Source organism: Drosophila persimilis, unplaced genomic scaffold, assembly GCF_003286085.1.
Source record: "Drosophila persimilis strain 14011-0111.01,24,50 unplaced genomic scaffold, DperRS2 tig00000191-arrow-pilon, whole genome shotgun sequence".
NCBI lineage: Eukaryota > Metazoa > Arthropoda > Insecta > Diptera > Drosophilidae > Drosophila > Drosophila persimilis.
In genome coordinates this window covers 10,233,922-10,260,397 of record NW_020825298.1, presented here as the reverse complement: position 1 = coordinate 10,260,397, position 26,476 = coordinate 10,233,922, and the positions used below count along the sequence as shown (strand labels likewise).

At 47.5% G+C, this 26,476-nt stretch overlaps 2 protein-coding genes across 12 annotated transcripts in view; one reads left to right on the top strand and one right to left on the bottom strand.

The window, feature by feature from the left end:
• The first annotated feature begins 3,996 nt into the window (after positions 1–3,996).
• Positions 3,997–5,593, top strand: LOC6589135 (lysosomal Pro-X carboxypeptidase). The gene has a single exon (XM_002014668.2). The coding sequence runs from the start codon at positions 4,030–4,032 to the stop codon at positions 5,452–5,454; it is 1,425 nt and encodes a 474-aa protein (XP_002014704.1). The 5' UTR covers positions 3,997–4,029; the 3' UTR covers positions 5,455–5,593.
• A 63-nt stretch (positions 5,594–5,656) lies between these two features.
• LOC6589136 (nesprin-1) overlaps positions 5,657–26,476 on the bottom strand; it is a 112,511-nt gene continuing 91,691 nt past the window's right edge. For 4 of the 11 annotated variants that reach the window (XM_026988507.1, XM_026988510.1, XM_026988505.1 and 1 more), the window contains 11 exons: positions 26,236–26,346; positions 25,644–25,808; positions 18,387–25,589; positions 17,036–17,341; positions 15,301–15,558; positions 10,863–13,828; positions 10,060–10,098; positions 9,099–9,725; positions 8,236–8,377; positions 7,895–7,962; positions 5,657–7,674 (listed from right to left, as the gene is read on the bottom strand). In XM_026988507.1, the coding sequence (XP_026844308.1) occupies positions 7,434–7,674; positions 7,895–7,962; positions 8,236–8,377; positions 9,099–9,725; positions 10,060–10,098; positions 10,863–13,828; positions 15,301–15,558; positions 17,036–17,341; positions 18,387–25,589; positions 25,644–25,808; positions 26,236–26,346 (12,126 nt within the window). In that variant the 3' untranslated portion in view covers positions 5,657–7,433. The remainder of the gene's footprint in view (positions 7,675–7,894; positions 7,963–8,235; positions 8,378–9,098; positions 9,726–10,059; positions 10,099–10,862; positions 13,829–15,300; positions 15,559–17,035; positions 17,342–18,386; positions 25,590–25,643; positions 25,809–26,235; positions 26,347–26,476) is intronic. The other 7 variants (XM_026988509.1, XM_026988506.1, XM_026988502.1 and 4 more) reach the window with 5 other exon arrangements.

Here is a 26,476-nt window from a genome sequence, read left to right as displayed (position 1 = left end):
ATATCTCACACAAATAGAGCCAGATCGATACAGGACCCACTCTCCCAGGACAGTGGGGATCCTGCCTGTCGACTGCCATCAAAATCTCCACTTCGGAAATGAGGCCGATTTTTGGCAAATTTAATGATGTAACCATCATGATTTTTTGCGAAAATCGTGAAAGAATGTATGTCCTTTTTTCGGATGGCAGTCGACAGGCAGGACTCTCCCGATCACGAAAAGACATGCCATGCACCGATCGGCTACCGTATCGCTGAGATATAGAGTGCAGAAAAACCAGTATCTGAAAGATATGCACAAGATATCCAAATCTTCGGAATGCTATATCTCACACAAATAGAGCCAGATCGGTACAGGACCCACTCTCCCAGGACAGTGGGGATCCTGCCTGTCGACTGCCATCAAAATCTCCACTTCGGAAATGAGGCCGATTTTTGGCAAATTTAATGATGTAACCATCATGATTTTTTGCGAAAATCGTGAAAAAATGGATGTCCCTTTTTCGGATGGCAGTCGACAGACAGGACTCTCCCGATCAGAAAAAGGTATGCCACGCCCCGATCGGCTGCCGTATCGCTGAGATATAGAGTGCAGAAAAACCAGTATCTGAAAGATATGCACAAGATATCCAAATCTTCGGAATGCTATATCTCACACAAATAGAGCCAGATCGGTACAGGACCCACTCTCCCAGGACAGTGGGGATCCTGCCTGTCGACTGCCATCAAAATCTCCACTTCGGAAATGAGGCCGATTTTTGGCAAATTTAATGACGTAACCATCATGATTTTTTGCGAAAATCGTGAAAAAATGGATGTCCTTTTTTCGGATGGCAGTCGACAGACAGGACTCTCCCGATCACGAAAAGACATGCCACGCCCCAATCGGCTGCCGTATCGCTGAGATATAGAGTGCAGAAAAACCAGTATCTGAAAGATATGCACATCCAAATCTTCGGAATGCTATATCTCACACAAATAGAGCCAGATCGGTACAGGACCCACTCTCCCAGGACAGTGGGGATCCTGCCTGTCGACTGCCATCAAAATCTCCACTTCGGAAATGAGGCCGATTTTTGGCAAATTTAATGATGTAACCATCATGATTTTTTGCGAAAATCGTGAAAGAATGGATGTCCTTTTTTCGGATGGCAGTCGACAGACAGGACTCTCCCGATCAGAAAAAGGTATGCCACGCCCCGATCGGCTGCCGTATCGCTGAGATATAGAGTGCAGAAAAACCAGTATCTGAAAGATATGCACAAGATATCCAAATCTTCGGAATGCTATATCTCACACAAATAGAGCCAGATCGGTACAGGACCCACTCTCCCAGGACAGTGGGGATCCTGCCTGTCGACTGCCATCAAAATCTCCACTTCGGAAATGAGGCCGATTTTTGGCAAATTTAATGACGTAACCATCATGATTTTTTGCGAAAATCGTGAAAAAATGGATGTCCTTTTTTCGGATGGCAGTCGACAGACAGGACTCTCCCGATCACGAAAAGACATGCCACGCCCCAATCGGCTGCCGTATCGCTGAGATATAGAGTGCAGAAAAACCAGTATCTGAAAGATATGCACATCCAAATCTTCGGAATGCTATATCTCACACAAATAGAGCCAGATCGGTACAGGACCCACTCTCCCAGGACAGTGGGGATCCTGCCTGTCGACTGCCATCAAAATCTCCACTTCGGAAATGAGGCCGATTTTTGGCAAATTTAATGATGTAACCATCATGATTTTTTGCGAAAATCGTGAAAGAATGGATGTCCTTTTTTCGGATGGCAGTCGACAGACAGGACTCTCCCGATCAGAAAAAGGTATGCCACGCCCCGATCGGCTGCCGTATCGCTGAGATATAGAGTGCAGAAAAACCAGTATCTGAAAGATATGCACAAGATATCCAAATCTTCGGAATGCTATATCTCACACAAATAGAGCCAGATCGATACAGGACCCACTCTCCCAGGACAGTGGGGATCCTGCCTGTCGACTGCCATCAAAATCTCCACTTCGGAAATGAGGCCGATTTTTGGCAAATTTAATGATGTAACCATCATGATTTTTTGCGAAAATCGTGAAAGAATGGATGTCCTTTTTTCGGATGGCAGTCGACAGACAGGACTCTCCCGATCAGAAAAAGGTATGCCACGCCCCGATCGGCTGCCGTATCGCTGAGATATAGAGTGCAGAAAAACCAGTATCTGAAAGATATGCACAAGATATCCAAATCTTCGGAATGCTATATCTCACACAAATAGAGCCAGATCGGTACAGGACCCACTCTCCCAGGACAGTGGGGATCCTGCCTGTCGACTGCCATTAAAATCTCCACTTCGGAAATGAGGCCGATTTTTGGCAAATTTAATGATGTAACCATCATGATTTTTTGCGAAAATCGTGAAAAAATGGATGTCCTTTTTTCGGATGGCAGTCGACAGGCAGGACTCTCCCGATCACGAAAAGACATGCCACGCCCCGATCGGCTGCCGTATCGCTGAGCTATAGAGTGCAGAAAAACCAGTATCTCAAAGATATGCACATCCAAATCTTCGGAATGCTATATCTCACAGAAATAGGGTCAGATCGGTACAGGACCCACTCTCCCAGGACAGTGGGGATCCTGCCTGTCGACTGCCATCAAAATCTCCACTTCGGAAATGAGGCCGATTTTTGGCAAATTTAATGATGTAACCATCATGATTTTTTGCGAAAATCGTGAAAAAATGGATGTCCTTTTTTCGGATGGCAGTCGACAGGCAGGACTCTCCCGATCACGAAAAGACATGCCGCACTCCAATCGGCTGCCGTAAGTTAGCCCGCATTATTCAACGGAATATAAAAATTCAACAATTTGAACGTTTTTTTGTTTGACCTTTTTCTGGGCAAGATTCATTAAAAGCAAGTATTTAACATAAGCCAATTAAGTAGAAATATTATTCATGAATCGTATAAAATTATGTGGGCATGGCTAAATGTGCTATATAGCTGGGAATATTCCACGGAAGATCAAAAACGAGGAATATGCTACATTTTCGGTATTTTTTTTGAGTGAGACCGTATATTTTATTTGGACTTGCTTTTTTTTTGGACCTGCTCTCTATTTTGTGGTGGGAAATTTTCTCAAATTGATGGAATTTTTCCGGGATACAATGTCCCTTTTCAGCTCTGTCCCTATATGCCATACTCACTTACGTTTTCTTACGTTTTATGTTGCTGGCAACATTCACTTTGTATGGGCCAGACTCATGTGCCGTGAAATCGAGCAGCATTGTCCCTCAACATTGCGCGGATTGAGCAACATTTTGCATACCCTGGTAAATGGATATTATAGAACTGAGAGAATGTTTGTCATCTAATGCACCAATAAAGGCCAAAACTATTCAGTCTCTGTTGAAAAGGTATTTCAACGATATTTTGAAGGTTGTGGTCTTCTTACTGAAACCAAATATGGGTATCGGGATCAAGATATATTTACAAGACCCTAATCATATTCATTAACAGGTCCAAAACATAACAATCTGAGATCATTTGTATATTAATTACGCTTAAAAACATAGTTATACCTATGCATAAACCACGGTTGACGTGACATTTCATACTTACTTACGTTACATTCCATACTGACTTACGTTGCTACTGTTTTTTTGTTGACCTTTTTTGTTTAAGCCTTGCTGCAGTCAAAATACAATAATTGGGAGTACTAAAAACTAGCCAATCTTGTAGAAAATTTATTCATTAATGGCCTAAAATTATGTGGGCAGAGCTAATGGTTTTAGTTAGGCAGCCTTCTTCAACGGAATAAAGAAATTGAGCAATTGGAACGTTTTTTCTCTTACGTTTTATTACGTTTTTATACACTATATGTACAATAAAAGAGAGTACTTAAATTGTTTTATTGAACCCAGTATATGAGTATACATATGTATCAATCGACATCCCGGCTTGGAGATAACGAACGAAAATAAATTGCTTTATTGAACAGTCTCCAGTGCGTCATTTCACTGTGTTCTGTTACCGAGATGATCGGTTCAATTGGAGCTGCTGCGGCAGCAATTTGTGTAGTTTTATGCACTGTTGCTTTTCAAGTGGGAGCTGGCGCGGCTGAGGTCAAGTTCAAGTACGAAATTAAGGAGTTCCAAGTGCCGCTGGATCATTTCAGCTTTCTGAGCAATGCCACCTTCAACATTCGGTACCTGTACAACGATTCCTTTGTGGACAAGAAGAATGCGCATACCCCGATCTTCTTTTACACGGGCAACGAGGGCGACATCGAGCTGTTTGCGCAGAACACGGGCTTCATGTGGGAGCTAGCTGAGAAGCAGCGGGCCCTACTCATTTTTGCGGAACATCGCTATTATGGAAAATCACTGCCATTCGGCGCCTCAACCTTCAACGCCAGCATGCCGGATCACTTGGCCTACTTTACGGTGGAGCAGACGCTGGAGGATTACGCAATGTTGATCACCTTCCTACGCAACGATCTTCCGCTTCCGGTGGTGGCCTTTGGAGGCTCTTATGGCGGCATGCTGGCGGCCTGGTTCCGCATGAAGTATCCGCACCTTGTGGCCGGAGCATTAGCTGCGTCGGCACCCATTCTCCAGTTTCCTGGCATAACCGACTGTGATATATTCTACAGGATCGTAACATCGGTTTTTCAGAATGCCTATAATTCCAATTGTACGACCAACATTGGCCGATCGTGGAAGACTTTTGAGACGCTGGGTGGCACCGAGGCAGGAAAGAAACAAATCTCCGATGCTTTCAATCTGTGCCATCCTATCAAGAACGATGCAGACCTGAAGAATTTCCTGGATTACATAGAGGAGGTCTACGGGAATCTGGCTATGGTCAACTATCCGTACAACAGCAGTTTCCTGGCACCGCTACCGCCATATCCAGTGCGACAGGTCTGCTTTTATCTTAAGGATCTGCACCAGAGCGATGCCGATCTGCTGCATGCCATGGCCAGTGCCCTTGCTGTCTACACAAACTACACTGGCTCTGTCAAATGCCTGGACACTTCTGTCAACTCAAATGCTGACGATTCCGGCTGGAATGTACAGACATGCAACCAGATGGTCATGCCATTCTGCTCCAACAGCACCGACTCTATGTTCCGTCCATCGAGCTGGAACTTTAAGGAATTTTCCGACAAGTGCTACAAGGACTACCGTCTAACACCCAAGCCATACGACATAATCCTACGTTATGGGGGCAGGAATATTGAGACGGCCACCAATATCATTTTTAGCAACGGCTTGCTGGACCCATGGAGTGGAGGCGGTGTTTTGCAAGCCCCAAATAATAAGGTGGATATTATTATTTTGCCGGAGGGCGCACATCACTTGGACTTGCGAAACAGCAACCCAGCAGATCCTCCGTCGGTGCGCGATGCGCGCAATAAGGAAGCTTCTATAATAGCCCGATGGATACACGAGTTCTAATTTTGAAATAATGGGTCAATTCCTACCCGCCCAGAGTTTAGCCCTATTCGAACAAGCAATACAAAGCCATTATAATCAACCCTACACAAATATGTATCTTAATATGGATTTTATAAATAAATATTATCTTATTTTAAAATTCAGTTCTTAAACTCATTTAAAGACTCTATGAACTTGAACTAGCGCTCGTTTTTGATTACAAACTGACCTGCCGTCTGTTCGTGATGCCCGCGATAAGAAAGCACCTATCTATTATCAATATGGATTTTATACACCATTCAAAAATTATTTTTTTTTAATTTTCTTTAATAATCATAATGCATATAAAGGTACAGTTGTTCACAAGAAAGGAAATCTTAAAATGCTACATAAATTATATAAATTTGATAACGTTTCATTGTTAACAGGATAGAAGCAGCGAAATACACAAATTTAACATTTAAATCAACCTAATTAAATACATAATAAATCGTATATGTCTAATAAATAAATGTATGTATTTACTCAATAATTGCTCAAGCGTTAAATAATAAAAAAATATATTTAATAAACAAGTTGATAAGTATAAGGCAAATAGAATTAGGTATTTATCAAAAAATATTAACAACAAAATGTTTTCTTTTTTACTGGATGGACTTTACGCCATTTCTATATGCAATTTGCATTTTTCCGTTTTTTTTTGTTTTGTTTTATTTAGTTTTTAATTTCAATTTTTGTATACGCATTTTACAGTATTTTCTTTATATAGAAAAATTTGTTGGTTGGCTTAGCACCGGCATAGGACACTTACTTCGTTTTTGTTCAATGCTCGTGATGCGCACGCTCCTCTCCATCAAAGTGGCAGCACCATCGCACAGTCATGTCTATGGTTTTAATTTTGGAAATGAGTATCAGGAATGCATGAAAATGTCTTCTAGTTTTCGCTGCTGCTTTGTTGGTGTTTAAGGATTGGAACTGCACTGTGCTCCTGTGGCTGGTGCACTTCAAGCAGTTCAGTTGTCCTCTAACCAGGGCCGTGGGAGAGAGCTTGGCCGTTTGGTAAAGAGTATCCTTGGGCAACGACAACTGTCAGGGGGCCAGGGTCTATTCAAAGGCCAATGGTATAGGGTCAGCCGCGGCGTCTTGTAATTTGGGAGAAAAACGCTTAGCTGATCCCAAGCATTGGTCTTTGAATAGCTTTCCCAGGCATTTGGTCTATGTGGGTCATGATTTGTCTTGGGATTTTGTTAACTTTCGTAGCCGATGGATAGCCAACAGCAACGGCTTGTGGCCATGATAATGCAAAAATGTTCCACGAGATTCGCGATACCGTGTTTTCACAAGCCGCTGGCTGCTGCAACTGCTCTTTAAATGAAGGGAGCGTGCACTTATGAGTAAAATTTTCGTGTGCGTATTTTGATTTCGTTTTAGCTTAGGTATTTTATATACAAAATGTTGGGTTCTCTATAGTTCTGGGATCATATATATATATGTCTATATATGAATATATAAATTGTTTGCTGTGCAAATATATATGTATGTATAATGTATATATCGTTTTACAAAAGTGTTTCGTTACTTTGTCGTTAGTTTGAATATAGTTTCTTTCTTTCTATCTTTCAATCATTCTTTCATGTGTTGTGTTTCTTTATGCTCGTCGAGTCTAGGGTTGTTTTTGTTTTGGGGGTATACGAGTAGGTTTGATTTAATCATTATGTACAGTACAGATACAGATTTGTATTTTAATTTGAATTCAATGCCTCTAGCTATATAAACATACTAAACGGTTAAATACAATAACTGTTGGAAAGTAAAATTTACATAATCCAAATATTTTGAAACAGGAAATTTCTTATAAAAGGCATCGTTATGCTATAGTCTGAATTTGTTTTCATTATTTAGGGCGTTAGTTAGTCTGTTAAATTTGTTTCTTGCACTAATCCAATTGCAACTCGACAGCTTTGGTTTCGATTTTTGATTTGCGTTTGACAGTTAGGGGTTTACGTTGGCGGCGGTCCATGGGGATACGACAGCATAGGTTCCAGACTCCGGGCAAATGTGTTGGAGAACATGCACGTATAGTCCTCACCGTGGGGCACCAGAGTTGCCACACCTAAAAGCAACAGCATGAGCGCCTGTATGGGCAGGGAGGCACGGGCAACGCGGCCTAGGAAGCGAGCACCGCGTGCCAGAACCGTGGTATTGATGACATCGCCATCGACAGCATCGCCATCGGTGTTGCTATAATAGGGGGTAGTCGAGATATACATTAGTTATGGCCCATACAAATCACAAACACATTTAACAATGACAAAAATCATGCAAGAATGGACTGACTAAGCATGTGCCCATATACAGTGGGGACAATGTAAGAGGTGCACATGTTGCTCAAAATCAAATTGATCTAATTTAATCTACGATGCATTCTGAACCGAAAAATTATACTTCTATCGATATTTACTTTGCATTTTCTGTGTTTGGTGCGGCGGCCTGCATAGAAGAGGTTGATAATGTAGTATTATCCAAAAGCTAGATATGCCATAATGGAAAAGAAAGGAAATAAAATAAATTAAAAATAATATAAATCATAATAAATTTTGTTTCAATTTTTGTTTCAGTGGGTCTCCATTTATAGTACACTTGTCATTCAATTTTGGACTGCCAATTGGTTTCACTTACTTTACTTTTGGTGCGCTTACAAATCAACAAATAAAAAACAGAGTTTCTTTTTTCTTTTTTTAAGGACAATTCAAGTTCTTGAACGGGAACCACTTTAGGGCTTAGAATTGGACTGGGACTTACCTCACTCGACAACATGTGTAGCGGCACACCAAGATTGTCGCCCTCGTAGCCGAGCACTGCGCCCAGCTTGACGATGTAGATGCCGGAGAGGCGACGCAGGGATTGCAGACGCAGACGGAGATCGGTCAATCTGGAAAGGGTTCTAGAACATTTAAAACATTTGCCAACGGCTCTTGGGGTGTATGTTCGGATGAAGGGTTAGAATGGGCGGACGAAAGAATTTTGAGTACCAAAAATAACACAAAAAAATAAATATATGTACACGCAACAAAAACAGCAAACACAAAATATTCTTTACAGGCAAAACAAATGTTTGGATACGATTTGATACTGATTGTTTTTTGTAGACTAAACAACAAATGAAAAATTATCATTTCTACTAGGCGGAGTAGTGTCCCCCGATCGAGGGACATTGAAAGTGAAGAGATGTGCCGAAAGTTGAGATAGTTTTTAGTATAATTTAGTTGGAATAATGTTGATAATATTTGTACAGGAATTGGTGTTCCAAAAGAGGTTTGATTTGTTGGTGGAGAATGTAAAAAAAAGCATTAAAGGCCGATATCTTTAGAAATTTGAATGGAATAAGCACATGGAGTAGGAAGAGGTAGGAAAGATCTAACTAATAGAATTCTATTAGAAGTAAATTACTTATTTTAAGATTATCATATTGAAAAACCCAATAATTCTACAAAAAATAAAAAACAAAAATTCACAAAAATAATTTCCGTCCAACTAACGAAAGTTCTATAGCCCATCCATTTTTATTTAAACCTAACTCCTAAGATCTTAGGCATTCCTAAGCTCAAGCGGCACCTACGAATCGTTTCGTTCCGCCCTCGGAACTGGCACCTGGGAGACCTTACCTTTCATAGGTATGTTGGGACTGTTCCTCAGAGCCTTCGACAGAGCGCAGTAGCTGATCGGCGGCATCCTGTAGACTCACGACACGCGGCTCACAGCGCTCCAATTCGGCACGCAGATCCTTGAATTTCTTGAATTTGGTTTCAAGGACCGAACGCTCCTCGGTAAGATCCACGGGCTCGGAAGCCTTGATGTTCTGCTCGGTTCGCTGCAGCCAATCGACCAGCTCATCGATGGTCTGATGGAATTCACTGTTGCCCATGAGGGCGGTCTGGAGAAGAGCCTGCCATTTGGTGGCATTGATGCAGACATTGTTCCAGCGCTCGTTATCCGCCTCGAGGCGAGAGCGTAGCTGGCGGGCCTTCTCAGTGTCCAGGGTATGGGTGGCCAGATGATCACCGACCACATTCAGCGACGAGATGATCGACTTGTGACTCTCTAGATCCAGCAGGAACTCGCGATGATCCTGTGTCACATCCTCCAGCAGTTCAATGTTGGACGGTGGGGTCGATTGAGCCTTTTGGGTGCTCTCGGCGAACTGCAGCCACTGCTCCAGGCGCCACAGATCGTTGTCGATCTGCTGCCAGTTGCGTTGCGTGCAGAGCGGACACGTTAGACGGCCGACCTCGCTAAGGAAGACAAAAAGAAAAAGATATTAGTATTTGAATTCAGCAGATGAGTACGATCTAATTGTTAGCACAATCTGGGCCATATCAAAATAGCTTTAATTTGGCTTTAAGCAGCTGCCGCTTGAGTATCATAGTTCTCCCTCTTTTGCTGTGCTCCACCTTGGAGTCTGGCAGTCATTTGGGTAGCATCTGCCAGCTTTTGTCTAGTGGAGGCCCTGTCCCAACACACGCAGAACACGGGAGTGGAGACACAGCAGGAGGTTGAACAACAATTGAGGGACAGACAGGCGGGCAGGTACATATGTATTTATGTAGGTATTTAGCGAACACTTACTGTATGCAGTTGTACTTGTAGGACGCAGGTAGTAGGCACCTGGTATCATGGCATCATGAATGCGCACGTTCGTTCAAGTTAAGCGTTTTTAGGGTGGGATGTTTTATAGAGTGTTTAGGCGTGTCGCGTGTTTGTGTGTAGTATGTGGGTGTGTGACAGAAGTAGGCAACAGCGAGAGATGGAAAGCAATAAAACATTTTGTTAGTCAAAAAACCACAACCAAACACCAATAACAGATAGATCGACCAATATCAAAGAACTTGCAAAACCAAAGGATTCATTTTACGATTTAAAGAACAAAACAAAAGCCCAATTAGGGAAACTCGAGTCGAGATTCAATGTTACTACTATTCTCCGTCGGGCATCAATGTGCCGTGTCATGTGGAAATTGAATGGCTTACATATAGTTATTATATTAATCCCTAGCTAACTATATCTATAACGGAACTTTAAGTACTTTAAGACTACTGTAGACAAACACAAGTCATCTGTTTTAGTATGATCCACTAGACAGGATGCCGTTTGTCTCTCGAAAAGAAGTTGCTTTGGGAGCAGTTGAGACACAGAGCAAATAATGGTTATACAATATGCCACTTTCACTCCACAATTATGTTTTTGTTAACTATAATTCACGGATGCATTCATCTGGAATAGACACGGAACAAACGAAGCAAACTCCACCACAAAATTAGAAAGCACACAAAAAGAACACAAGCGATAACTATCAGGAATCTAAGGCTTTGCAAGTCTTCAGTAAACGTACATCTAAGAAAGGATATATCTGGGATATGGGTGATGCTTACCTTGCATTTTGATCGTGCTGCTGTCGCGCCTTCCACTGCGATTGCAGTGTGTCAAAGCGCAACGTGAGCTCTGAGACGGTTTCCGACTGGGCGGCCTGGTTGTCGGCCTGGCATTCGGTTAGGAGCAGATTGCTGAGATGCTTGACTAGTTCCGTGGAGGACTGGGCATTGCCCAGCAGCTTGGCTATTTTCTGGGGTCCCGGCTTGCGCGTCTTGTCCACAATCGTGCGCTGCAGCTCGTCCAGATTGTTCTGGCACTCGGCAATGGCCGTCTGCAGCTCCATGATGTACGCATCCTTGGCAGTGATGGAGGTCTCGCGATGCATCTGCTGGGCCTGGCGCATCTTCCGTTGCGACAGCGTGTTCACCTGAACGGCTGCATTGGCCGCCTCGTTGACTGCTCCGGCAGCACTTTGTGCCGCTCTGGCCAGCCAACTGGTCTTCAGGGTGACGATCCGCGTCTGAACCGTCTGCCAGAGTGTGGTGTAGACCGTCATCAGTTCGAGCATCTGCTTCAGTTGCGGCTGCTGCTGCTTGGGTCGTGATTTGGCCTCTTGCGCCAAGGCATCCGCTTGCTGGACATGCTTTTGGGCATCCTGTAGCTTGCGCTCCAGGCTCTCCAAACGCTGCAGCACCGCCTTGGGCTCTGCCTTGCCGTTCTGTTGATCCTCGGCTGTTGCGCTGGGCAGTTGCTCTAGGGCCTTCTGAATGGCCGTCAGGGATTGAGTGGCCTCCTGCTGGGCGGTATGGAATTCTCGCAGCACCTTTGCATCCTTGTCGATGGCATCGAGCAGGGCATGACACCGGGGCGTCAGTTGGCGCCACTTGCTCAGCATCACCTTGGTAGGGAGCGTGAGTTTCTGTATGTTCTCGGGCTCCACACCAGTGCCCATCGTCAGCTTGGCGTAGGTCTGCTCCAGATGCCGCAGATTCACTGACTGGCTGTCGAGTTCATCGAGCTTGGAGCGTAGCTCCTTCTGGCGCTCCTCCAGCTTCTGCTTGCCGCTGGACTTGTGGTCACGTTCGTAGCCCGCCAGCTGGGTCTCCTGCTTGCCCAGCCAGTTCTTGTGCTCGGCTGTCTGTTTGATCAGACTCTGCAGGAGATTCCAGATGCTGAGGATGCGCTGCTTACGCTCCGCGGACTGGCTGCACACGTTCTTCCAGCGCAGCTCCAGATTCTGGGCGGAGGAGGCCAGGCCGGAGGTGTTCACCTGAGTGCGCCAGCTATCAGCATCGTTCAACAGCATCTCGACGAGATTCAGGACCTCGCCGACATTGCTGCTGTGGTGTTCGATGGATCGCTGGATTTGCTCGTGCTCCTTCAGCTTGGCCTCGATCACGTTCGGGGTGTAGCTCTCGAAGCTGAGGGGTTTGTCCAGCTGCGACTCCACTTCGAAAAGCCAGGCACGGATGAGGGCTATCCTCTCCTCCAGTCGCAGCAGCGTCATCTTAAGCTCCCCGATCTTCGTGGCTCGCTGCTTGCACAGGTACTTAAGTCGTTGCCAGCGATCGATGAGGGAATCGCTCTGCTGCTGTACCTGGGCCCGCACCTCAGGCTCCTCGGCGTACAGCGTGAGCAGCTCCCGACTGGTGGACAGCAGCCATTCGCGCTCCTTGTCGCGCAGCTGCAGCTCTGCATTGACTTGCTGCTCCAGCTGCTTGGCTGCCTGCTCTGGGTTGGCCATGGCAGAGACATCGGCATCGCGCTCGACGCGCTGCTCGAGACGTTGCAGCCACTGGGAGATGCGTCCGTAGCGAATCTGGTAGTTGGATTGCAGGGACAGGCGCTCGTCGATGCTGTTGATGAGGCTCGCCAGCTGGTAGTCGAGGTCCGCGTGCTGTTGCCACAACAGCCAGTTGCGCTGACGGACCGTCTTCATGTCGTGCGGGCTCACGCACTCCTTTAGCTCCTCCTGGGTGACCATCAGGCTCTCCAGCGCCGGAACCTGTGCTCCCAACTGGACACGCTGTGCGCGCAGGGCTTGCAGCAGCTGTTCAATGGCCGCCGGCTGGGTGGGCAGTGGTTCGCTGCTGCTGTCCAGCAGTTTCTGGGCTGCTCCAAACTCTTTTTGGAGCTGCAGGACACGCTGCTCGTAGGTCTCCGAGAGCTGGCTGATGCGGTGCAGGAATCCCTGCCATGTCTCGAGGGCGGCACGCAGATTGTTAATCCGCTGCCCGATGCTGGCCTGCTCCATGCGCATGGCTGTGGCCAGGGCCTCGTCGCAGTGACGGGACAGCTGTTGCTGCTGCTCCTGCAGGGACTTGCTCTGCTGCTCGCCCTGGTCCAGCTGCTGGAGCAGACCGTCCAGGCGGCTCTTGAGGTGCGGCACCCGCTTGAGGTGGATGTAGCGCAGCTGGAGATTGTTGCGCTCCGCCTCGCGCTGTCGCAGCCAGTCGAGCAGGGCCGCCAGCTGCTGGCGGTAGGCGTTCCAGCCGCTCACACGACGCTCCAGTTCCCCGTTGCGTTGCATGATCCGCGACAGCGTTTCGTTGTGCAGATTGGTCAGCGCCTTGTATTGCTCGGAGAGCTCCGACTCGAGTGGCGTCTCCGCGAGCACGCTCTGCTGCGAGATGAGCAGGTTCTGGTGGATGGCGCACAGCTGCTGCTGCTCTCGCAGACTGCTGTAGTCCTCGGGTATGGCACAGGAGAGGAAGGACTGGACATGCTGCAGATACTGACGCCACAGGCGCAGTGCCTCCGAGCTGTTCTGGCTGCGGGCCAGCCGCGTCGACAGGCGATGGTACTCCTGGAACGTGTCCTGGAATATCTTCTGCCACAGGGCCAGCACCTCCAGTATCCCATCATCGGCGCCAGTTGCGGGCGCCACTTCATTGCTTTGCTGCTGGCGTTCACGCAGCTGCCGCAGCTGCTCCTCCGTGCGGGCCAGCGTCTGTAGATGGGCACGCAGGGCCGCCAACTGCTCCTCGCTTTCCCTGGGCGTTTGCGGTGCATCACGTGATATGTCCTTCAATATGGAAAATGAAAGAGATACATTAATATATTTGCATTGCTGGTCAGTTGTTTGTGCATCGCTAATTGGTCTGACCCTAATATGGGCTGCACTCCGATGTCTCCAGTTACCGCTGGCTGGCTGGCTCCACTGCTGCATGGCTTCGCCTAAAACAATGAAACATTGACAGCCCGTCGCAACTCTTTCTGCCACCGACTGGCAATGACCTCATGCTAACGACACGCGCTCTCTGTTTCTGCCTCTGTTTTTGCCTTTGGCTCTGCCTCTGCTTCTGCCCAACTTCAATTGTCTCGAGGTGCAGTGGGAGGCGGCGGCGGCGTGCTCTAAACTGGTTGTGGGGTGGGACACGCACACAGGTGCAACTGACGAAAATGGGTGCACCGTGGTGCAAAAGGTAATTGGAAATGGGGCTACTACCTGCACTAAACCCTAAAGACCAACATTTTGCTGTCCATATTATAAATGTTTAAACCCCTTTAGCAGACATATTGGTAAAAACAGTAACAATTATGGATATTGATCTTCAGAAATAGTTGATGGAACTGCCTCAACATTAGCTAACAATATTATGGTTTACTGAAAGTCTCAACAGCCACTTAAGCCATTCTAATAGTCCCTTAAGCAAATTACATTTCATCGAAAGTAAGATTTTGAGTCATCGAATTTTTTAATCAAGAAATACGGATATATACATATAAATTGTTTCATTTTGTGCATTGTAGTAGCCTACGATAAATCCTATGCTACAATCAACAACTATAGCCAGAGTCACAAGGCCTTGAAAAGAAATATATGTATAATACAGGGCGATTTCCTAGAAATCATTTAAATGTCAGCAAGGCCTTCCTGTAACTGGCTTTGCATCTGACCAACATAAAACTTTATTTATCACCTAAACTGACTAAATGTATATCCCCCCAATACGAATTTAATATTAATACTACCTTTCTGTTTCATCAAATATTCAGCATCTTCAGAAGTCAGTTTCGTTTAGCTTTAGCTAAAGTGTCAATTATTATTTTATAAGTCTGTCGCCCCACCCGAATATCAGGTCACGCCCTGGTCACGCCGCCATCAATCAATAATGAGCCGATGTGGGGTACGGTACCACTGTGAGTGTTAGTATTGTACACGAAAAGTTTTTCAACTTTTAACCCACTTAAAATAGCATGTCCTTCGTATGGGATTAACAACAACAGTGGCAGTAGCAGTAGCCGGCTAGCCAGAGCCCCAGAGCCCCAGTGCCGTGTGTTGTGCTCTGTTTGTGTGGGAATTCCCACAAGCCCCAATCCCATCCCATCCCATCCCACCGACATCGACATCGACACCGACATCCAACCAACATATGCCAATATCCGTCCACATTCGTATTCCTAGTTATAATCGATAGATAGATGGAGCGACGGAGTGTTCCCGAGTTGCCGCCACAGACACTATTTTCTTTCGCGTTTCACTAAAACACTCACCTGCTGCACGTTATTGAAGTAAACCTTGGCCTGTGTCACCTCCTTGTCCAGTTCTTTGCGCTCTTTGTCTTGCGTTTCGGCCACATTGGCGAGTGTGGTGATGGCATCTTTGCATTCAGCCAAACGTTGACCCAAAGCATCCAGTTCGCCCTGCATCAGGGCTGAGGCATCCAGACCCACATCGGCGGCTATCTTGGCCACAATGTCACGCAGTTCCAAGATTCTATCATTTTGTGTGGTCAGATTATCTTGGCAGGCCTGCGAGAAGACAGATGGAAAGAGAGTTAGAGATGGAAATCAAGTTAGTTAATGACTGCCAAAAAAAAAATAGAAAAAAACCTACTTAATTATATACATTTTTCCTTAAAAGAGAATCAGGTTTCTTTAATAGTTTAAGCTTCTTTTTGTATACAAAAATATAGAGAATGAAATGAAGAAACCCCACAACGCGACTGTTGAAATATATTTTGTTGGATTGCATGCAAAATGTCAATCGTCTATATTTAGAGATATACTCGTATGTGTGTGCTATATAGCCTCAACAAATAGTATTTAGCTCAAGCCGGCCGGGTCTAGCCGGTCAGCCCTTATCAATTGTCGTATACCCCAGTGTCGTACGGTGTCGAGTGCAGGCGGAACGCACCACCATTTCCCTCTGCTCGACAAAATGTAATTAGGGCCCCACACCGCAAGCGCACTTTCGTTTTCAATTTAGACAAAAAACAGGTCATACTCTGTTCTGTTCTGTTTTCTCCGACACTTATTTCTAATTTAAAGGCAAGCGCATTTCTCGTACTATAAGCTGTGTAGAGCCAGAGGGCCCTTCGTTTGCTTTGCCGCGTGCCCTATGATATCATCTGTGGAATATTTGGCGGCGATGCTTTATCGCCGGGGCATGGGGCAAAAGCAAACGAAAACAAGTCCAACATTTTGGCATTGAAAACCCAACAGCCCCAGTCACAGCATAGTAGAGTAGGTAGTGTTTGGAAATACATTTATCTTTTATCCCATACCGGAGGAGGCTCAAGGCATTTTGGGCCTTCTGTTGATAAAACAGCTACTGCATACATATGTATTCGAAATTCTGAATGTTCCAACCGGGTTGATAAACTCTCCGTCCAACCTCCTACCATGTGAAATGACAGCTGGCGCTGTCCAAAAATATAATTACAGCAAGTTGGTACACGACCATAATGATCAATAAGCACACAGCGGACCAGCCACTGGCGACCAGCGACTGGCGACTAGAGTATGCGTTAATTTTTAAAGTAAATACCTAATATAAGAAATCAGTCATCGCACATTTTGTGTGTCTATTTGTTCGAGCATAATTTATGACACAACAAACGCTAGGGAAAAGTTACAGCAACACGCCGCGCACAGATATCACGGTATGGAGGAGCCCACCGCTCTGGGGCTATTACTATTACAACCGATTACATTGACGAGTCCAAAAAAACAGAACATAAACACAGGTAAGGTAGATATGGAACTGGATAGAACTACGGAAAATCAATGTAATTATAGGTACGATGGGTATTAGTAGGTCTGTGTAGAGCAATTAAAGGGTCATAGTTCCGTTCGTACTCGTTTGCCGCCAAAAAATCAAACAGTCCACCCACCCACACATATTGGGTGGGAAAGCCCAATCAGCCCCACCAATGTACTCCCACGTCTAGGGTTGTAGTAGTAGTGTTTGGTGGTCACGTCATCTACTTACAATAGAAAGACTTACCTTGGCATGTTGTAGGGCGTCCAAGGGCTGCTCCAAGGACTTGACCGTATCCATTTGCTGGTCAATGGAACTCTGAACGGCCGCCGAGGCGTTGCGATATTTATCCCAGAGTTCGACGGCTCGCTGGTAGCGTGTGCAGAGCTGCTGCAGATTCTCGGTGGTGTCATTCCAGGCCACTACCGCATCCTGCACAGCCGACTCGATCTGTTCGACAATTTGCACATCACAGCTCTCGATCAGGGGCTTGGCGGCGCCCTTAAGCTCATCTATCAGTTCTTCGCGGTTGTGTAGATCGCCGGCCAGACCCTGGCGATTGGACGGATATTGAAGAGACGGATGGATGGATTAGTACATTTGTATAAATGGGGATTTCTAGACGCGACCGACGACCGACGAATGCGATACGCGCTCGGTTCGAAGCTAACGACAACTGCCTGCCGCGGACAAAACTTGCTACAGAAAGAGCAGGGAGAGCCGCCAGCAAAAGCTTACGCTAAAGCTTTGATAAGCTTTGATGCCGTGAAGAATGTACGGAATGGATAGGGCATCACGAATTTCTAATCGTGTTTGTCACGCACACAAACACGAATGCATAGAGCTATGCATTAGAAAAGTTCTTTGAAATTACTTTTAATGAATTTGTTGGATATATGAATACTCGTACTTTTGTGAACCGCTGGCAAAGCTGGATATGAGAAATATATGAATATTGGAAAAAATCATTTGAAAAGTAAACGTTGATTTTCTTTTTTATAAATAAGTATCCTTCGATTGTGGTTTATGCGAGTGATATTTAATGCATTCTGGGAGGCACAAAGAAAATTTCTTCATACAAATAAACATATCTTTGGGTCAATTACGAATTGAATTAAGCTTTAATGTTTTTTTTTCTGTACCAAATGATGAATAGCACTACAAATTAGATAGAATCTTTTTTCGAAACTAAACTTTTTGTTAATTAAAAAATGTGGATAATAATCGATATTTTGTTATACCTCTCAAACAATATTTATGGCTGAATTTTATGGCACACAAAATGAAGAAAATATCTTCAAATTTCACGAAATAAGAGGCAAATAATTTTCCAGCGCGTATGCTCAAAGCAAACTGATTGAAAATCAGAAAAGGCACCACCTTTTGTAGGAATTTTCGATTGGGAAAAACAAGAAGTTTTCCAGTGATGCTGATAAGCATAGCGAAAATGGTAGCGAAAATTCCGCACAGCAGGTAGCAGATAGTCTTCTATTGTATCTCACGAGTAAACAGAGTCATAAAAGGGGATAGAATGGCAAGGGATGGTGTAAGGTATGGAATAGGAATGGGAGTGGGATGGGTAGGGGGAATAACTTACCTCTAATCTTTCGGTGGCTTTCCTTAGTCGCTCATAGTCCACTTGTCCGTGCACTCGAATGAGTTCCATCATAAAGTCCGTCTCCTGCACTGAGCCATGGACCAGCTCCAACTGACGTTCGTAGCGTAGCCACATGGCCAGGCGATTGCGTAGAATGGCCATAATGTTGGTGCACTTGCTCTCAAGGAAGGTCTGATCGTCTTGGAGTTGGGATATGTCCCGCTCGAGCTTCACCGGCGACACGGACATCTTGAGGCGCATGGGCAGGGTGTGGAGCATCTGGCGGATGCGCATGATCTCCTGCCAGCTGGAGACGAGGTCCTCGCCCACATTCTGACAGTCGGTGACGGCCTTCTCGAGGACATCAGCTCCCTGGCGCTCGGCCGCCTCGCATTCATCCAGAATGACAGAGATCTTGGCCTGATGCTTGCGCTGGTTGCTGATCCCCTCCTGGATGGCCTGCAGCTGATCGCGCAGCACGGAGGCACCCTCCAACTCCTCGGCTATCTGTGTGGTTATCTTGTGCGACAGGGCAAACAGCTCGCCGATCTTCTCGGGTTCGATGGCCGCCGGCTCTTGGAGTCCAATGCGACCCAGTTCGTTGCCAATGAAGCCGACGCGTGTGCGCAGCACTTGAACGCGTTCGATGTAGAGACAGAGCTCCTCCTCGTTCTTGATCACGCCCTTCATGCTGGTCATCGTCAGGTAGATCTCCTGCAGCTCACGCTCCACCAGCTTCAGTTTTTCCGCCGCTGGCATATCCTCTGAGGACAGGCACTCGACAATATTGTGTTGGATCTGTTCGATGGCCTGGGCCACGGCATGCCAGCGGTCCTCCAGCTGGGCATGGAACTGCCGCTGCAGCATCTCATCCGCAAGCGGAATAACCTGCAGAGCTTTCTCAAAGCTATGGCCGGCATCGTTGCGTACGTTGTTGTGCAGCTCGAACCGGGCCTTGATCTCCCAGAACTGACGCATATGCTCGATGGGCTGCTGCGTGGGCTGTGCCGGTATCTGAATGTGACGCAGCTCCTGCTCCGCCTCGCGCACGAAGGCCTCCAGCTTGTCGGTCTGCTGCTCGTACTGCACCCAGATCTCCTTGAAGACCAGCAGGCGGTGCAAGTACAGGGCCACCTCTTCGCGCAGCTTCAGTAGCACAATCAGCGCCTCGTTGGTTTCCTCGACCAGATTGGGCGCCTGCACCAGTTGCTGCAGTTTGTTGGCTATCCCCGAGAGCTGGGTCATCTTAACATAATGATGGGAGATGTCGTTGCTCAGGGACTGGTAGAGCGTCGTGTACTGGTCGTAGTCCGCCGATGTCACCGCCGACAGATCGGGCACACGCTGCTGGGCCACTTGCAGCCACTGCAACTCGTCGCGCATTCCCTTCTCCAGGACGGTCCAACGGGAGGCAGCCTGCACCAGCTTCGAAGATCGTTCGGAGGCCTTGTCCAGCAGCTGAGTGGCTCGGTTGTACAGCTCCTTGTGCAGGTCCGAATGCTTCTCCCGGGTCTCCGTGTCAATGTTCTCCTCGAGGGACTCCAGCATGGCGCGGCAGTGGCTCAGGTTCACAAAGAACTTTCGCTGTTTCTGCACTTCGTTGTTCAGCTGCTCCAAAGAACTGGACACAATGGGACACTCCACAAGTTTGTCGGCGAGCACCGTGATGTTGGTGAACTCCTTGAGGGTCTGTTCGTACTCCTCTGCCAAGGATTGCAGTTGGAGGAGACGCTCTCGTTCGGCCTGGATGTTGTTCCCAATGTTCTTGCTCGTCTCGAAGGCATTGTGTACATCCTGTGGCATCTTCTTGCCTGGGAAGTCGCGCTGGAAGGCTCGTGCATTCTGCAGGAGATGTCCCAGCTGCTGCTGGGCCTGCTCATGCTCCTGCTCCAGCTCGTCCAAGTGCGAGAGTTTGGCGGACAGCGGATACTCCTGATTGGTGACCATGTCGTATCGCTGCTGCAGCTGCACTAGGACTGTGGACACGTCATTCAGCAGCACCTCAAAGCTGTGCCACTTGTCCAGATCGTTGCTGTCCTGTGCCTGATTCTGCTGTGTCACCTGCTCCACGGCTTCGACATGCTCCTTGAGCGTGTCCACACACTGATGCAGCTCGGGCTCCTCTGTCTTCGACAGCTGCCTCTCAAGTTGGTTCACATTCTGCTTGATCGTGTGCAGCTCCTCGTTCAGCTGGTTGTAGTTGTCCAGCTTCTCCTCAGAGGGTCCCTCGTTGGAGTTCTGTCGGATGAGATACACGCGATACTCGATGGTCTCCAGCCAAGTCGAGACCATCTCAATGACCGTGATGACTGTCGTCTGTATGACCGTCTTGTCGCCGCTGTTCAGAGCCGCATCTAGATTCTGCAGACCTTCGTTAACCTCCTGAAGACGCTGCTCCGTGGGCAGCTCCATGATCTGCTCCGAAAGAGTGGCCAAGTGGAGAACATTGCTCAGGGGCGTCGTTGTCGTCGGCTGTTGTTGTGGTACCGCCTGTTTCAAGTGCTTAATACGATCCCCAATAGCCTCCTTGGTCTCCACCAAGATGTTGGCCTTCTGTTTCGGTTGTCCAGGATAATGCTGAAGGCTCTCGCTCATAATCAAAGCCTGTGAAAGATCCTGGGAAGGCGTATTTGGCTGGAACCAAATGCTGCTCTGCTGCTCGTTGAGGTTATCGGGCCCAGGGGTGATGGGCACCACCACCAGTTCTTCTGTGGGCGAGGATACCTCTTCGATGGTCACCGATGACGTGGGTCCCGCACCACTGCGCTCGCGTCCGGTCGTTCGGCTGCTCTGCTCTGCAATGCTCATCTTGTTCTGTTCGATTATGTGCACTGGTAGATCGGGATACTCATCGTACACCCGCGTTGTGGTGATCTGCAGCTGAACTCTTTGCGGTGGCTTCGCTGGCTCCCCTAACTCCACTGGGTCCACTTCTTCCGGTGCGACGTGTGGCACCTCTTCGATCTGCTGATTGGTGGACACCACAATCCCCGACTCGGACAGCAGTTCGGGTGCTATTTCAACAGTCACACTGATCTGTGGCTCCTCTGGCGGCTGCTGTTGCTGTTGCTGTGGCTGCTGCTGCTCCTGTTCCTTCTTTTGCTTCTTTTTCTTATCCTTCTTGGAGCGCTTCTCTGGTTTGGGCAGCTCCATGGTCTGCGTATACTCGTAGACCGTTGGCTCGGCCAGAGAGCCGGCATCCGAGTCTGCTGGTATCGCCACCGTGGTCTTCACCTCCAGTTCGTACGGTTCCGAAATGGAAATGGAGTTGGAGTCATCCAATGAAATGGGTTGTTGCTGCTGTTCCACCTCTCGAGGTGTTGTCGTCTGGGCCTCACCATCGGCTACCTGCACAAGTTCCAGCGTTGAGGTTGCCTCGTGCGCTGTCTCTGGCTTAACAGTTTCAGCCACCACCACTTCTGTGGGTTCGGGTGTGGTGGTCTGGACATGCATCTCCGTGGTCGTTGTGGTTTCTGTGAACGTTGACTGCTCTGTGGTGGGCACTGGCAGATCGATGGTCATCTCCTTGACCAAATCTTGGACAAGTGAAGGTACCACATCGTCACTGCCTGGCTCTCGCTGACGCGGTGATTCCCTGGGCGTTGTCTGCAGTTCCTTTTCAATGGTTGTGGTCACAGTGGTTTGACTGGAGATCTCCACTGTATCCGCCGGCTGGCCACTGACATCCGTTTGCATTTCAGCGGTGGATACCTCAACAACACGTTCATCGTCGCGTGGTGTTGTCTGTGCCTCAGTCTCGGCAATCTCAATGATCAGGGTTTGCGATTCCATCTCCTGGTTCTCGGGTTGGATCTCCAGACTCGTCTGCACTGACATCTCATCCAGTTTCGGTTGATGCTGTGGCGATGTCTGCACGGACTTGATGTCCTGCTCAATCTTCGCGGCTTCTACAGGCGTTGCGGCACGTGGTGTTGTCTGCTGTTCCTCATCCTCGACTAGTGAAAGTTCGACCACTTCTGTGGGTATTACCAGCTCTACGATGGGCGCACGTGGAGACTCTGAGGGCGGGGAGACGACTGCATCTTCCACAATCTTCACCGAGTCATGGGCTGTGTCAATGTCCATGCTGGACAGATCGCTATCTGCACTGATCTCCACAATCGATTCGTGGCGCACTTTGTCCTTGTCTTCGCGGGGTGAATCTTCTGGGGAAATCGGAGCCACTTCAGAGGTCTCCTTTGTGACGGACACTGGCTCTGGTTCGGTTTCTGCTTCTTGTTCTGGCTGATCCTCCTCCTGCTTTGTGTCTCTTCTCTTCTTTTTCTTTCGACGCCGCTTGGCATCGGCAGCAGGAGCTGCTGCAGCTGCAGCTGCCGTCTCAATGATGGTCATGCTAACCTTCGTGGCAGTCTGTCCTGGCTCTTCTTCGGTGCCCTTCGGCTCCTTGCCCATCACAACCTTGAGCACACCATCGCCATTATCCTCGATGGATGGCGCTGTAATCTGGTAGGACTTTTGTGGGGCCGTAGAAGCTGCTGCCTCGCCAGAGATGAACAGTTGTGTAGCCACACGTAGGTCCGTCTGTCCTGGTGCTACCTCCTTTTCCGGGGTATCGCCCGTTGGCTTAGCTGGTGCTGGCTCTTGGAGAGTGATTGCCACGCTTACCACTTCCGCTGGCTGCTGTTGGGGCTCGAGTATAGAAACTTCCGTAACTTCTGTGACTTCTGCGGTAGGTTCTACAGCTGTTTCTACTGCTGCGGAGGGTTCCTTTTCAGGCAATTGGATGATTGCTTCTGCAGGAACAACTGTCTCAACTTGAATGGTTGATGCTTCTTCTACTTTAGGTACGGTTTGCTGTTCCTTCAAGGCTCCGGCCAAAATCTTCTCAGCTTCCAGGAAACTCTCAATGTCAGTCTTTGACTTCGGAACTTCTGTCTGCGGTTCAGGCACCACATCCACAGGCGATTCCTTCGGCTGCTCCCCTGCTATGGTCACTGTTTCGATGGTCTTAATTATTTCAATACTGGCAGAGGTCTTGGGCTCTGGCTCTGGTTTAGTCTCTGGTTCTGTTTCAGGCTTTGTCTCAGTCTCAAGTTCTTTCTTTTCTGTGGGTGATTGTGGCTCGAATTCGTAGTTTTCCAGAGTTAAAGAGTTGCCTGTCTCTGGACTAGTGGGCCAAATGGTTTCCACAGGCATGGATTCTTCTCTGATTTCTGAAGTGATTGTCGCTTCTACCGGTGCTAGTGGCTCATGGTGCTGTGAAAAGTCAATGTTGGTGGCGTTCAAATGATGTTCCAATGGCCAAATTTCATGGATATTTTCCACCACAGGCTGAGATGATGTGATCTCTGTGGTTACATCTACGATATCTGGTAGATTGGCTGATGTTTCTGTTGTAGTTACATCTGCTGCTGCAACATTAACGATACTCATGGATGTAGTAGTAGTACTGTCAACATCTACTGGTTCTGCAACATCTACTTGAGAAGGTGCTGGCAACTCTACTGGTGCTGGTTCTTTGATCTTTGTTTCTGTAGGTGGTGTCTGTTGTTCTGGCTGTTGTATCTGTTCTGAATCTTGCGGTATCTGTACTTGTACTTGTTCTTGTGGTGTGGTTATTGTTTCTGTGGTGGAGGTGACGTGGGTAGACTCAATATCAAATACCTGTTGCGGCGATTCTGCAGCAACTTCTTCAATGATCACGCCCGGCTCTTGCAACATCCTTTGGAACTCCTCTTCGGTGACCGGTTTCCCATTGATTGTACGCACAATATTCACATTGATGTGAGGCGCCGACTCCTCTTCGGTAATCTCAATCTCCTCGGGCTCCTCAATCACCTCCTCGGTGATATGCTCCTTTCCATCGATGATCACCACTCGCTTGATTATCTTGCGCGTCTTGCGGATCACCTTGCGGGTCACCTGCTGCACAACAGCACGAATGGTACTGCTACCGCCAATGTCCGCCAAGTGTCCTTCTGATCCAGGACCACCCACAATCTCTTCGTACGTCTCAATGGTTGGTTCTGTTTCAAATTCCTGAACAGTTACCGCCTCGGGTTGGGAGGCATCTACAACGGCGCCACGCGTTTGCTGCGTGACAACGGTGCGGTAGCTTCCCTCCTGTGGATCCGCACTGGTGTCTGTCGTCTGCACATTCTCCAGATTGATCTGTCCCGTCGAATGCACTTCAATGTTGCCATCCGAGTCGCTTACAGTCTCGATCGAGCTGATCTGCTGCTGCTGTACAATCTGCTGGCGCGTACGCGTGACCTTCTTCAAAACGATATGCTTGGTGCCATCGGGTCCCACAATCACCTCTGTGGTGGTCTCATCTGGCTCCACGAATGTGGTCTCAAATGCCTGTGGGACATTCTTCAGGATCAGCTCGGTGGCACGTTCCACATCGCCCTGGGGTCGCTGATGGTAGCGGGCCTCAATCTGCACATCTTCGGGACTGTCGGGTATATCCTTATTCAGGGTCGTGTCAATCTGTATGGTTGCCTGGCCATCCTGAATCGTTTGCGTCACCATTATGTTCTCGGTGGGTGTACGTTCCTTTTGCGTTTGCTGGGCAACCTCAGCGGTTTCCACTGCCAAGGGCTGCTCCTTGAAGCTGGTCTGCGCCTCCACAGTGCTGGTTGCCACCTGGATAGGTGCCAGCGGCTGCTGCAGGCTAAACGATGTTTGCGTCTCCACATATACCCCACCACTCGGTTTGACCTCTTCTTCGGGCATTGAGGTCGAATCAATTGTATTCTCATTGGACTCTATTGATTCGTGTGACTCAATCTGGGTCGGGGGCTGTATCATGGCATCGGCCTGCACTCGCTGTCGCTGGGCCTCGTCGCTCTTGGCCTTGCGCAGGTCCACAATGCGCTTCTCGATGGTGAAAATCCTTGTGGTGGCCACTGTGATCTGTTCGCGTAGAATGATTAGAATGCTCTGCAGTTGCTCCATTAAAGTATCGGCCAGGGGGGCCACATCGGCCTGCGACTGCAGCTGTCGCGTCTGTTCCAACAGATCGTCCATGGACTGCTGGCGTTCCTTGAGAGTGCGCAACAATTGCTGGCTGCGTTCCACCTGCGACTTGAGCACCTGCTCATCGGTGCTGCTGTCCGGTGTGGTCTCAAAGGATGCCAATTCAGCGGTTACCTCGTTGATCCATTGCTCTAGCTCCAGCAAATGCTGCTGGTACTGATCGATGTCCTGCTGCCGCTTCTTCTGCCCATGCATAGCATTCTAAAATACATACAATTTAGAAACCAGTAAAGATGTGACGTGGGGGTTACTTACGGCTATCATGGTGATGCCTTGTTGGGTACGACGTAGTAGCAAATCAACGCGATCTACGACTTCGTTCAGTATGCGTTCAGTTCCAGGATCTGTGGGCAACTTCTTGGCCTGGTCTTTGAGCTGGCGGGCGTTCCTTTCGTGTACTTCCAGATTCTTTTGGATTAGCTATTAGCATCAGGGAATTGAAAATAGTTATTTCAGGTTCATTTGTTTTGATAGGAAAATAGTAGAGAATATTCTTGAAACAGTGTATAATCCTACAGAACAATCAAAAAGGTTCGACTTCTACAAAAAAAACTGGACAACACTAAAGGTATTCCTCTGACAGACACTTTTCTTCTGTTCTAAACCAAATTGTACGATTCTGTATGGAATGATGCGCGAATGAGTTATTAATAATCATCATACGCCATACGACACTAGCATCCAATAATCGTTTACAAAAAGTTATGTACAGGTTCAGGTTAAGTGAGTTCTTATATAGGAAAACTCTATCTTCTACGGTTGTTATTGTCGAACATGCCTTGTCGTCGAGCATTCAAAAACGTGTTTGTTTGTTTGTTAGATATGGCTGGAGATGTCATTATATTACCTTTAGTCCCTGTAGCATGCCTTCCAGGCTGCTCTGGCTCATGTTTGCGATGCCATCCTCGACACTTGACAGCGATTGTAGCAGTTCGTCGAGATCTTGGTCAAATGCCTCCTATAATATTCGAAATTGTGCCGCAAATTGGGTTGAGGGTTGTGCGGGGTAGAAAGTTTGTGTTATTTTATTAATAAACATGGCAATCATTTTGAAGATATTTTTTGCTAAGGCATGGTTTTGTTTTTGT